Source organism: Balearica regulorum, chromosome 1, assembly GCF_011004875.1.
Source record: "Balearica regulorum gibbericeps isolate bBalReg1 chromosome 1, bBalReg1.pri, whole genome shotgun sequence".
Lineage (NCBI taxonomy): Eukaryota > Metazoa > Chordata > Aves > Gruiformes > Gruidae > Balearica > Balearica regulorum.
Window position 1 is genome coordinate 73,659,695 of NC_046184.1, and position 14,655 is coordinate 73,674,349.

General features: G+C 38.2%; 1 protein-coding gene across 9 annotated transcripts in view; it reads left to right on the top strand.

The window, feature by feature from the left end:
* SOX5 (SRY-box transcription factor 5) overlaps positions 1-14,655 on the top strand; it is a 657,382-nt gene that overhangs the window by 424,066 nt on the left and 218,661 nt on the right. For all 9 annotated transcript variants that reach the window (XM_075758111.1, XM_075758131.1, XM_075758121.1 and 6 more), the window contains one exon: positions 7,433-7,643. In XM_075758111.1, the coding sequence (XP_075614226.1) occupies positions 7,433-7,643 (211 nt within the window). The remainder of the gene's footprint in view (positions 1-7,432; positions 7,644-14,655) is intronic.

Genomic DNA, 14,655 nt, shown 5'->3' on the forward strand with positions numbered 1-14,655 from the left:
AGTGAAATGGTGGGATAAGCAGTAAGAAATACTAAAGTTGTGCTGTATGTTTGGGGATGGGCTGGAATGCAGAACATCCAGAGGAGAGGAAATATTTGTCTTAAAGCATTGGTTATCAGATTGTGCTCTGTACTGTAGATAGTCTGATAATGGTCTGTTGAAGAAGCACAGGGAGTTAGCCTGTTGCACTGTGCTGGTTCCAACTCTTTATTTTCAGGGACCTGTAATGAAATCAGTAAGAATTAAATGAATATATATTATTGTCATTTTCAAAAAATCCCACTAGACACCTCCTTATGCCTTTAAATCCTTGAAAAATCTGCTCCTCTGTTCTGTAAGTCAAAGAGGATAAAGTTAGAAATCAATGCAAAACAGATTGTAAGTTCTTCCTTTTGTGTGAACACAACTGAACAGTTTCTTACAACTCGTTTCCAAACCGTGGAAACACCTGAAATTTTCTCTTGCTTGTGCAGTTATGGCAGCAGTCTGAGTATCATGGTATTTGGAAAAAAATCCAAGTACATTTCAGAGTTACTGTCAGATATTGTGGGGTGGCGCTTGATATATGAGAGAGTTCCCAATTTCCGGTTTCACATGATTGGGCTGTAGTGCACCACAGAGTAATGTAAGAGCTGAGTATTTATTGCATCAATAAAAATGAAAATACAACCGCTATGAGGCTTTTGTCCAATAATCTCTAGGCTTTTTACATCAATTATATAAAATGCCTTAAGCTGCAGGAAATGTTTATTGTTGTCTTAGTTTTACGTATGGAGGAAAAAGGAGAAGAAAGTGTCTGACGTAGCAGAGTTTGTAGAGCAGATGGTCTTCTTTTTGAGCTTCAAATCATTTTCAGCCAGATTCATAGGAGTCAAACACTGGAAATACCTGTTAGTCTTCTCATTGAAACCTCTGCCAGTATATCTTCAGCTTCATCAAAAAGAGGTTATTAATTGGATACACCACTTGATGTCAAATAAATACAACCTGAAGGACAAGAGATAGTAACGATTGCCAAAAAAAAAAAAAAAATTAAAAGAAAATTAAAATTCCAGTACCAAGCAAAGTATTAACATCGGGGGGGAGGGGGCTAGGTGTGATCAGGATTCTGTAAGTCTGATAATTGGTAATATTTCCAAAATATGGGTCATGGAGTCCCAAATACATCATCTCAGCAAAGTCAAAACAAAATTTGACTTGAATGTATTTCGCTTCACTGTAGCATGATCATAGTAAAAAGAAAACAATGCACATTTCTATTTACTGTCTTTAGTTCATCTAATTCAGGTAAAATTCTTCTCTGCCATGATGATCTCTTCATCTGACTCTACAGATGCATTCATCAACTTCTTCACTCTCCATTACATTTCAGTTCCTTGTCATCATTAAAACCACAGTCCTAGAAAAAAAAAAAATCCATATGAGAATAGCTGCCAGTTTGCATGGATCTAACTGCAGAACTGTAGATGTATGTCTTTCTAAGTTTGTTTATGTGACACCCTTTGACGTCTCTTATCCCTGCTTGGATTATGTGTTCTTGTCAGTTCTTACTTCCTAATGGTGTATTTATCCCCTTCCACTTTTTCTCCTCTCTGTGCCCTTTTACATAGTCTCCCTTTTTCTCACTGTATCCTCCACTGGTTGTTTTAAATCTCCTTGGGATCATTCCTTCCCACCACTGATGAACAACTTTGCTCCATGAAGGAGCACAAAAGAGACAAAAGACCTATTTAAATGTAAGGTAGAAGCAAAGAAATTATAATGTGTGAAAAGAACAGTGTCCACTAGAAAGCCTTGTGGAATATGTATTTCATCTCCCTGAAGGTGCCAGGTTGACAGCCACCATAAACCGTATAGTTTTATGGTAGTATCTGCCCTACAGCCCCTATGATATAGAACGTAGGAAGAGAGAATTTTCCCAATCACTTAAGTGATTTGAAGATATGATTCCCATTGAAAGCTGATGGCACTTATGCTCCTAAAGTAAGTTAATTACATTAATTAAGGCAAAGATTGTAAATGGAATGTTAAGGGGGAAAAAAAAGATCATTCTTGCTTTGTGAATATTGTGTGTGTTTTGTTACTTTTAAACCTTAAAAATACTGGAAATGTCAGGTTTGTTTTTTCTTATAATTGCTGGTGGACCTCCTGTGGGCATTGGGAGTGTTTTTATAGCTTTCAGATTTTCATTTGAAGTAGCTCTGGCATTGAATCTTAAACATAGATATTAATTTCCTAAAAGTTTATTAGGTAAAATAAAAATAAATAGCAAACAGTACTAAACTGCTTAAGAATCATTTGTCTTCAGAAGTGTGAAGTATTCTGGGGTTTGATTATGTCTTATGTCATACTGTTACCAGCTTCCTGGTCACTATGGAGACTATAAAATAGACAGGCCTACATGCGTAATGTAGAAAGCAGAGCAAAAATTTGCTTTCGTGTCATCTTTACACATTCTAAAAGAGCAAAGCATGGGCAAAATTCCAGCTTTGAAAGAAAGAACCTGTTAGGTTGCTTTTAGGATCACAGGCTTCTTAAAATCAGACAGAATCAGTGCATGTTTTAAAGACACAAGTATTTTGTTCCAGGTGTTTTTGGCTGCAAAGCCAGAAGCTTGATTCTCATAATAATTTTTTTTTTTTTTTTTTTTTTTTTTTTGCTGCAGATGCAGCCTCCTTGCATACCATATGGTGGTAATTAACAGTTTCAGACTTAGTTCTGAGTTTTCTTCTGCTTCGATTATTGGTTGGTTTGGGACAAAGTTTTAATGTCACAGAAGCGGAGTTTTCTGTCCGAGTTTAATTGCAGATAGGAATAATGTGTATCTCTGTATGAGGAAGGAGAAGAGGAGATCTATTTCGAGCACTAAGAGGTATTTTGGAAATCTCACCAAGTACAACCTGTTTCTTTTCATTAAGCGTTTCACTGTCCCTCTGTAGAACTGAAATAGGCCTGGGCTGGACCCCGGAAACGGAGAGAGAGACAATTTGAAAGATACAGTTGGAATGAATAGTTTCTTTTAACAGCAAAATGTTTGCGCTTTTTATGAGAGCAAGGGTAACATTGTGTAATCTTTAAAAAAGATATTGCTCAGTGAGGATAAGTCCATTGTCCAGTGACATGACTTTTCCTGTCAATCACAAAGGTGACAAGGGGGCTAGATTAAGGAAAGCTTGCCCAAGATTAACAAAGGAAGATTATTGACCTCATCCTGAAAGGGCAGAAGCCTGTTTTATCATTAAACCTTGGAAGAGGTATTTCCTCCATAGGTGGAAAGCTGTTTGGCGATATTGAGGCAACTTTCTTGCAAATGAGCGAGTCTTCCTATGGATTCTAGCTTGGAACAGAAGCAGAAGACGTGAAACGTGGGCCAGTCTGTTGTTGTTGTTGTTGTTGTTGCTGTTGGGGGTCAGGGGAAGAAGGGCCTGGGGTGTTTGATTCAGCAGGATCTGTGTGGGTCCTTGTCTGCCTTTCCAAAGTGGGGAAAAGCAAGAAGCAGCAGCATCAGGTGTCGGTGAGTACAATCCCAGCTCAGAGTTGGATGAAATGTTGTGCCAGCACACATTAGCAGAGCAATTCGCAATGCAAATGAACAATAGAGCCCCATCCACGAAGCAGCTGCTAACCGCGTAAAACTGTTACCAGGATTAACAGTGCCAGAGGCTGGAATGTAATCAAACTTGAACAGGTGAAATGGTTATGCGGCTGAGAGAGACTGTTCTCCAGTGAAAGAGTGTCTGTTTTTCCACTGTTTTGGGGACTAAGAGAATTTGTGTGTGGCTTGATGGACTTCATTTTAAAACGTCAGTAGTAGATATTTAGGTTCTTTACTACCGCTCTTCACAGTGTTGTTGCTTTTCTCTCAGTTAACTGAAAAAAAGAATCATGTGAATTTGTCCTTTCAAAAAAGGAACCTGCTAAATCTCACTTGTTGGGAAGGAACTTCCTTCCCAAGGGATTAATTTTAAACTGTGGCTGGCATATCTTTCTTGCCATTAAGGATTTCTCTGAGTGTTTTCAGGGGGATAGTTAAACTCTCATACATAATATCAGAGGTGTTTCCTTGGCTAGAAGTTTTTTAGCTTTATACAACCAATGACATGAGTAGGTTTTATGTATCCTATTCTTTCTTTTTACGTGGTAAAAGTAAAAATCCAGAACCACTGAAAGTTCTTTTTCGCTTTCCCCAGTAATGGCATAAGAAAGAGCAATATAAACCAGAGGGAAGTAAAGCAAAAGCCAAGATAACAGCTGAGCATTTCAGGTGGTTGTTCCGAGTGACAGAACAAAAAGATCATGGACAAGTGGGGAAGGCAGATTCTCGAGCTGGTGTGCTAGAGGATAGATACACGTAGAACTCTCATCAACAGCAGTAGCTGTTGCGCGCGCTTATCCGCTGGTACGGAAAGGAGAGGATTCCTCTTGGATTGCAAATCACGCAATGAATGTGTGATTGCTACAGATCTTTTTGAATGAATAATTCACTGGTGTACTGTAATTTAGCCCACTGAGATGTGATTGCAGCTGTTCCCCTACTGTATATGTGTTTTGATTAAGTGGAGTGTATCTTAAACCCCACAAGTGTATAAATAGCCCATGTATGTGATATGCAAACACTGCATACATGCACACATAATAAGAGCAGTCTAAGGAAACATTTTGTTTTGGGAATGATTACTTAGATGAATAGTTTGAGATATAGTTTATCTTTTAGAAAAAAATCTGTGTGGAACCCTTCCCCTTCCTTTTTTTGTCCAGCCGAGAAGTCTTCTTAACTGTCGTACTATATAAATGCTTTTAGTCAATGCTGTAGTATCAGGGTGTCTCTGAGTTACTAATGAGTTTATCATTCCAAGACCTTTACAGTACAAGAAATTACGTCTTTTGTGCCTGTTCTACAGGTAGGAAGCTGAAATGCAGAAACAAAAGTGATTTTTCCCATGGTTAGACAGAACATTTAAAAGCACTAGGAATTGAGTTTCCAGAGTCCTTTCACGATCCTTTACCTACAAACTACTCTCTCGTCCTCTCCCCCTCACGCTTCCTTTTCCCCAGAGAAGCAGGGAAATTTTAGTAGTTTTGAAAATATTTGTGAGTTCCATTTGAATGCCAAGCAATTTGTGATCACCTTATATTACCTTACATATCATTCAATCCTTGTGTTCTTATGCTTCTTCACTTACAACAAACTTGTTCTATACTCAGAATGTATTTGGACATATGAAAACACTTGCACGTAACCAAAATGTCCGTGGAAACAGCAATGATGATTCCTGAGGTTTAGGCAGCTGTTGCAAGTACTTTGTTTCTGTGACCAATGTGTGACATGCACAGAAACACAAGCGAGTGTCTTTGGGGCCCACTTTGGAATAAACCCAAGAAACTAGTTCCCGGTAAAATTGGGAATGATGCTGTTCCTATACATAATTGATGGTATAGGTGGATTTAAGAACTGTAACTAAGGATGGTATTTGGCTTATCTGTCTTCAAAGTGTGAATAAGAAAGCAGCTTTCAAGATATTTCCTCTTTTGGCCTTGTCTGTAGGAAAAAAATTGTTGCTTGGTGATAATGGGTTTGAACTTTAGATAAAATCTGAACTGATGCTGAAGTTAAGTATTTTGCTCATCTAGATCAGTATTAAAAAGCAGTTTATTCAGGTCTACATATGTGAAAAAATTGCATTTAGCTTCAAGTAATTTTTTAAATCCACTGTTAGCAACTAGTAATTTTGCAAGTGCAGAACAAAAATGGAAGGAGTTGCAAGAAAAAGAAAGGAGCGTTTCTGTTGACTAGAGTCGGAAAATTTTTTAGGGCTTGGTCAAAAGCTCATTGACGTCAGTAGAAAGTCTCTCATTAACATCACTGGGTTTGGCTTTTGGGGCATATGATGGCCCAGATTGTAATCTCAGTTAAATCCGATTCTGTTAGGGAATTTATTCACTAGTATAACACATTCAAGCTGTTCAAAACTGTTTGCACTAAAAGTTTTCTTAACCAAAGGTAATCTTTTTGCCAAAACGAAGTAGTCTGTGAAAACAAATACATTCTTTACTTCATAACTTTCATTATTCAAATTTTATTGAGATAATTTTTAGCAATTTATATTCTATTTATGAAAAGACACATTTTTTTGCTGAAATATTGGGGTTTATTAAACCAGAGACACAAAAAATTTCTCAGAAAAAAAAATGATAAAATTATAACACAAATGACTAGAAAAGTATATGTGTCGCTTTCATACTCTATAAAATGAAAACAATTTAAAATCACTAAGACTTTTTCAACCAAGTCTCTAACTCAGATCACAAGATGGTTCAGTGACATTTTAGAAATAATATTCATTAAACATCTGGAATACAAAAATGTAAGGAAATAGGATAATGAAAAAGAAAAAAAATATCTCTGGAGAATCTGATCAAAATAAAAACTGTTTGTGTTTGCAGCATTATATTATGCAGTGTAGGTACTCTGCAGCAAGCTTTGTTTGGAGGCATTGACCTAAGTTTTGCAAGGTATAGATGGCATATGTTAGCAGAGAAAATGAAGGATTTCAGAGATGTGTACAGAAGGGTAGAGTATAAAAAAGACATAAAAAGAGAAAGGAATATATGCAGAGAACATTGCTTTGTGTTGGGGGAGGCGTGGAGGAGAAGGCTCTCACATTAATGAAGGCAAGTTTGAAGATGCTGGAACCAGTTTTGGTTTCCATTAAAATTAATGAGTAGACCTCTATGGACTCTCATGTGAGGGGGATTGTGTGTGTATGTTCCAGGAAGTCACAGAGTTTTGCTATTGTGCTGCCAGTTAAAGTCATTAGGACCACCTTTGTGAAAAATAATCTCTCTACAAGAAATGAATGTATGAGATGGAAGAGGAGAATAGAATGAGAATTAGAAAACAGAAAACAATTGCTTCATCCTTTAGAGATGGGAGAACTACTTGAACTGTGACTTAAAATAAGTCATATGGCGAAGGGCATTTAATATTTGGTTGCTATTTCATTTCTTACAACAACTAGCCATCAAGGCATTAAGTACTGTATAAAGAAGTGGGGAAATTAATGGTCCTTGTAAAAATTTAAGATTTTTTTTCGAAAGAAAGCCGTAAAAGAACAAACAATTAAAGGTAATCAATACCATTGTTATTAGGAAACCTATGAGTACAACACTTCTCAATTAGGGAAAAACTGTACTTTATGTTTCTGTCTTGCAAGCTGATCTTTGTTCACTTCAGCCTGTAATCTTGGTTTATGCTTTATGGATAGGCTTTGTTCTAGGTGCTTTTGAAGCATTGCATGCCTTTTAAAAAGTTTCAACAGAAGAACAAACAGCAATGAACTCAAAGAACAAAGCATTGTTCTTTCTTCCCATCTTTATTTTTTTTTCTTAAGAAAAGAAGGAAATGTTTCATCTCATTTTTCTCCCCTTTCAGGAAGTTGATGGCAATAAAGTGATGTCTTCATTTGCCCCGCACAACTCATCTACCTCACCCTTGAAGGCAGAAGAAGGTGGGCGTCAGAGTGGAGAATCATTGTCCAGCACAGCCCTGGGAACCCCTGAAAGGCGCAAAGGGAGCCTAGCGGATGTTGTAGACACCCTTAAGCAAAGAAAAATGGAAGAGCTCATCAAAAATGAGCCAGAAGGTAAGGCCTGGGAAACTGGCCAAAATTTTCTGTTTTGTTTTCTTTTCTCCAGATTCTTTGGATACGTACACTTTTTAAAATCTTCCCATTTTCTGCTCCATTTGCTTTTTCTTGCTAGCAAAATAGAAGTAAAGAACTGATAGTTCTTGTCCACATTAGAGATAAATTTCAGCAATATCCCATTACAGCTGATATTTTTAGCTTTTCTCAAATGAGAGCCTTTGTCTGACATAACGGTCTTTTTGTCACAGTTGCAATAGACGCAGCAACCTCCTCAATATGGGTACAATGAACACCAATTTTAACAGCCTGAGGGTCATTTACATCACTGCTCCCTCCTCCCCAATTTCTAGAGCAAAAAGCAGCGATATCAGCAATGTCAATTTTTTTGTGAAATTATCTAATAGGCATGTCATTTTTTGAAAGGTAAGTCAAGTTTGGAATTCATGAAAGCTTATGTCTGGAGCATGTCTTATCATGTCATCCTCTATTTATCTGTAGTGCAGGTACTATACAAACTGACACAGTACAGGATTTCTCTGCATTATGTCTGGCCAGCAAGTTTCAGCCTTAGCGTACAGGTGTCATCTCTGGAGAATCAGTTTCTTTTTGAGACTGTATGTCTATGGTGACTATGCCACTTGAGTTCTGGGGGCTGAGGCTAAGATCAAACATCTTGCCTCTGAGAAGCCACAGAACGGCTTTCAATTCCTGCCTATTTGGGGCATAGTCAGACCCCCCTGACTGGAAGGTGAAGTTCTCACTATGTTCTCCATAGGTATCCAGCATGCATACATACAGCTAGATTTTCCACAGGACTGTGAGCCAGCTGATGTTGTGTGAACATACTGGACCTTATTCCCTAATGCACAGTAATAAGACTTCATTTCCATTTACACACGCCTATCCTGTTGTAGAAATCTATTTCAAATGTTTAAAAGCATGGCCCTCAGAGCCCACCTCAGTGTTGAAGCATGAATTGACAGCACCTACAAGAACATTTTAGGACAACATGCATACTGGAGTGAAAATATGGATGCAAACACGGCCACAGTGTCACATACATGAGCATGACAGGATTGTAAGTTAGTCTTCTCTTGTTGACGGGAGCACACAGTGAGGGTCTGCTGGGAAACAAATTCTTTGTCTAAGTGTTTTTTGGAATATTATGTAGTATTTTATTTTGCATTTATGTTGACTTAATGGTCGTGTGCCTTTGAATGGAAAACATCTTTCCTGTATATGGTATGGGGTGGGGGAGAAGGAGAGCAGACTTTTATATGAGAGGGAAAAGAACAGGGGCTTCTGGGCAATGTATAAATACTCTCTTGACTATGAGGTTGTACAAGCTGCACAGACTCCATTCAGGAAAGGGCAGAGATAGACATGACAATGGTTACAGAGCCTGTACATTATCTCGGCTCTACTAAAATGAAAATATACAGTACAAACAAAAGATCTACAGCTTTGTAAAGAGATTGGGAGAGAGAGGAAGGAGAGCAACTGAATATTGGGCTTTGCAAATGCTTGCAACAGAAAATCTTTTCTTCCCTCTAGCCATTGTTCTATTGTCTTTCAAAGGCCATTAAAATGAACAGCAGGTTGTGATGAAAATTTCATTAAGCCCTAGTTAAATCATTATGAGGGTGCCATATTCATATGTCTGCTTACTCCCCATCCAGGAAAAAATGAATAGGACAGTTGTTGGGTTTTTTCCCCTTTCTCCTTAAAAGCGGACTAACAAAAGTTGAGAAGTTAGAAAAGAATAGGAAATAGGACATGAAACAAAAGGAGGCCAGAGAGGTGAGCAGGCTAGGAAGAAAATTAGACTTGCATAGGAGCATTGAAAGGTGGTGAGGGACAAATACATCATTTTGACAAGTCTCCCTCCCCCTTTCCTTCAGCCAACAAGATTGTTTTTAGAGTGGCTAATTAAAAAATATATATTTCTGGGTACAGATGGCAAGACTGTTCTTAGAGATCCTACACAAATACGAATCTCTTTCCCTAAAAGTATGTACCACTGCAAGCAAAATGTCTTCCCTGTTTGAACTCCAGCAGAAAATCTCTTACTGTCATGTCGTCTTCATGTAGTGCTATAGTAAATTGTGAGTTATCACTGGTTGCTAGTCAGGTAATTAGCGTATTAATCATAGAATACCAGGTTGGAGGGGACCTCAAGGATCATCTGGTCCAACCTTTCTTAGCAAAAGCATGGTCTAGACAAGATGGCCCAGCATCCCATCCAGCTGAGTCTTAAAAGTGTCCAATATTGGGGAATCCACCACTTCCCTGGGAAGATTATTCCAATGGCCGATTGTTCTCATTGTGAAAAAATGTCCTCTTGTGTCAAATCAGTGTCTCCCCTGGAGTAGCTTGTACCCATTACCCCTTGTCTTTTCCACGTGACTCCTTGTGAAAAGGGAGTCTCCATCTTCTTTGTAGCCACTCTTTAAATACTACTGGTAAGGTCTCCCCTAAACCTTCTTTTCTCAAGGCTGAACAAACCCAATTCTCTCAGCCTTTCCTCATATGGCAGGCTTCCCAGTCCTTTGATCATCTTTGTGGCCCTTCTCAGGACTCTCTCCAGCCTGTCCACATCTTTTTCGCATAGCGGGGACCAAAACTGAACACAGTGTTCCAGGTGTGGCCTGACAAGTGCCGAGTAGAGTGGGATAATGACTTATTTGTCTCTGCTGGTGATGCCTTTGTCAATGTAACCCAGCATCTTGTTGGCTTGCTTTGCCGCTGCAGCACACTGTTCACTCATATTGACCTTGTTGTCTACCAGGACCCCCAGGTGCTTTTCCACAGAGCTGCTCCCTATCCAGGTAGATCCCAGCCTGTGCTGCACTCACGGATTGTGTTTTCCCAGGTGCAAGACCTTACACTTGTCCTTCTTGAACTTCAGAAGGTTCCTGTTAGCCCACTGTTCCAGCCTATCCAGGTCAAATGAATTTTCCCATGAATAAGATAAGTTACAAATGGGAATCTTAGGTAGTACATGTAGGTAGCAGTTCAACAATGCGTTATCACTGTGTATTTCGGTAATAATTTTTAGTCTTACTAGTTTGTGGAGCTTTGTAGGAGAAGACCAAGAGTCTTTGTTAAGCTTTGCTGCATTATGTCAACAACAATAATATAATACTTTATTTCTCTTTGGGAAAAAAGGGAAACATTTGCACCACTAGCTGAGGTTTAATTAAATAAATTTCCTGTGATTCTTTCGAAGACCAGATATGAGCCAGATTCCCATTTCTCTATGTACTCGAAAGTTTATATATTATTTAACTTGTACAATGGGCTCTGTTTGCTCTGTTTTTATTGTTTGAAATTGTCTTCTGAATTACCGTGGGAAATGTGCTTTTGAAGCATTTTTTCAAATGTCCTGTTTCTTCAAAACTGGAAAAAAAAGAAGGGCTGGGTAGACAACTTTAGCTCTCGATCCAAACCTCGTATCAGTCAGGGAAAGGACTTCTCTTCTCTTAAATGGGTTTTGAGGACAAGTGAGATATTCCAAAATATTGTAACAAGTCTGACTGTTTTTAAGAAACTTTACTGATATAAGGTAAATGGTTTTCTTAAATGACGTTTATTAGAAAGTAAGAGTTAATACTTAGTAAATTTTGTCAGTAAAGGACAAGGATTTTTACAGTGTTATGAAACATACTGCTCAGAGTGCATGAATGCACACACGTATGTATGCATATATGTAAGCACAGACATGTACCCACACGTGCGCTGACAAGGGAAGCATCGCTGTTCATATAAATGGTTTTCGTGTTCATTTGTTGTATATATGCCCTTGGTTAATGTCTCCTGTAGGAAGCCATGCTACCTACTCATTTCTAAGAACTTTCCAAAAGCTTATCCCTTTCTTTTTCTCCTGGCATATGTGTATGGGTTTGGTTTTCATAGGGGTTTATACCTGGCTTTAAAGCTCCACGCTTTTTTTTTTTCCTCTGTTAAACTTGCCATTTTACTGTTACTGTATGAAAGTATGTGATTGACAATGAGTCATGCTGACACAGAGACATAGCGTGTTTCAGTGAATCTAAGACTTGTGGAATTTTAGTCATTGCTAACACAGTGCTCATTTTTCTTCTCTCAAATTCTGCAGAAAATCCTTATATGCAGCTTTAGTATTAGGCCCCCAAAGGCATAAACCTATTACTGAAGTCACACAATGTTATTTTACATGAAACATTCTGTCCTTTCTAACTTGAACTTCAGAAGAGGAGTCAGTCCCCTTTTATTCCTGGTATACAATAATGAAGATAATGGAGTGGGTTTGGGGAAGCCTTATATACTGTGACAGACCTCAAGCCCTTGCCCTGAGGGTCGTCTGCCGACCATGGGATTCCTTTTGCAGCTAAAATCATTAGGGGAATGAGATACAGGCATGTTTTTCTTCTGTTTTCTTAAGGCATCAGAGGATGGCAGAGACTCTCTGTCTGTCTGTTCTCTTCATTTGTAGAAATGGAATGGAAATCTCTTTGAAGTCACTGAGCTTGACACAAGTTCATGAAAGCAAAGACCAAAGCAGCCACTTAGCTTTTTCTTGCACTATTAATGGGATTGGATTGCTGTCTTTTAATTTACGGCCTGTGCTTGTGGAAAATTAAATCTCTGAAATGTGTGTAGCCTTTCCTCTAAACGTATGGCTTGGCTTCTGGAAAAAAATAGGCAAACAAGTAAATTCTCTCCTATTTTTAGAATAAGCCAAAGTACTCACCGGCTCTTCACATCTCCTAATTTTTAATTAAGACTCAATCTTCTTTTTTCCATTTTGGCAGTATATGTTTGTAACAGGTTATGTATCTGTTTATCTTCAAAATTTACATACTGTATCTTCTGAGGCCATATCTAAGTTACTGTGCAGGATTTGTAGGAATTCTGGATAAAAGGGATCATACCTGACCACAGGTGAGTGTGTGCACCTGTGGGTACACTGATTCATCTGCGTGGCTAGTTCTTCTATAGTAGTGACCTCTGAAACTCAATTTGGTTTGGCCGTTTAATGAACACTTTGAATTTTATATAAATACGTGTACACAGCTATACATATATATAAAGTGCATGTATTATATATAGTTAGATATAAACATATATAAACACACAAGCACAAAAAATATGTATATAGTTTACTATTGTTCCTACTCCAAAATTTCAATCTACTAGTCCTTAGGTCTTCTGAGCAGGAACAATTAATCTCAAGTGTTTAGTGAGCAGGTAATATATATGTTTGCAGGGGGCTTTAACAGGCGATGTGAGTCCTAGAGCCTCACATATTATAGTATGCTGCAATACTATAAGTAATTACTTTGTCGGAAAGAAAGGGATGAGAAAGGCCTCTCGGGCATGATTTTTGTCTTCTGAACATCCCCCAAAGGCTATTTGTGTTTGATGTTTAAGTTTACATTTTAAATCACAACACCTGTTCTTGTGGTAATTTAAATGGCTGTTGTTTAAGCAGGTCTGTAGTCTATAAAAGTGAACCACACTGAATTCAGGTTCTGTAGTTAAAATAAGATCCCAGAATATCTCCTAATATTATCAAAGTTTTAATCAACATACCTTGTAAAGAAATCAAGAGGTCTTCCTCTTCTTAAGCCATAAATTCCAAAGCAGACCATTAATGGGCACAAGAAGGGAGGCCTTTGAAATGCAGACTCTTGTTTTTAAATCGCATCTGATGAGATGAGAAGAAATAAAGTGAACAGATTCGGGAAAAAGCCTAAGGATACTCTAATTGGTTGAGGTTTGAATTTCTTTTATTTGGTTCTTCACTGTCCCTTTGACAAAGTACATGTTGAAGAGGCTTTGTAATGCTGTTCTACTGAAGGACAAACAAGGATACTTTGCGGCTGAGTACTTTTAAGTTTTGTTCGTACACTCCTGCTGCCGTGGAAGGATGCTTCAAGTGCGTTGTGGTTCCATGTTCACCTATGCAGTCTGTCACCAGAAAATGTGTCTTTTCTTGTAGAGCAAGCCGGCATCAAACTTCCACGCACTTCTTTCAAAGACCCTGCCATATGGAACTGTGCATTCATATACTGCTGATAAAAATAAAAAATAATTAAAAAAAAATTTAAAAGATGAAGTTTATGAAATGGGCCTATGTGGAGAGAAGGCATTGTTAAATGCTGCGGTGGCTTAAACCTTTATTAACAAGTGCTTTAACTTGAGGACAGAGGTAGCCTAATTTGAAGCCCTGCCAGCTTTTACTTGCTCAAAGTGAAGTTTATGAATTTGTCACCTTCAGTTTTTAAGTGTTTTCCTTCCTAATAGTTTAGCCCGATAGTCACGGTTTATTTCAGTGGATGTTTTCAAAATTTGCTTAGATTCCCTTCCAAGTCTGTCTTGCTTACATCCTCAAAGGTTTGTAGCTTTTGGATTTTTCTTTTCTCTTTTGATAAAGGCATCTGAGGTGCTGATACAGCATCTTAAATATAGAAGAAAGCATTATGGTCAAGTGAGATTCAGGAAACTTATGCTTTTGGAGAGAAGATGCAGTCCCTCTCCCCTCCCTGTTTTAGAATGAAAGTCTTCTCTGATGGATCTCCATAATTAAAATTTCCTTCCAGGGTACATTCACTCCACAATATTGGACAAGCAGCAGCCAAAGCAAAATGCTTGATCTCTCGCTTCCCATCTTTTACAGTGCAGCATATAAATAGTTCACCAAGACCAAAATAATTATTTGGACTCCTGTCTGCCCCTAATTCCCCACATAACCAGACTCTTCAATAGCCATGATTAATTTCAATAGGGGTTTTCAAAACTTTCTGCCACTCTTACCCCCAGGTCGTTTTGATGTGCCTCTTTGCCCCCAATGTATTCCAGCTAGATGAGTTTGCAGTCTGCCTTCATTTTTAGCGCTTTTTTTTTTTTAAATATTTTTTCTTTCCCCCTCCCCTGGAAAAGCCATTAGCTTTCTGAGCTTCGTTTCAGTCCTTGGATTGCTGCTGGAGAAAACCTCTGACCCAGAGTAGGAATATACATAGATACA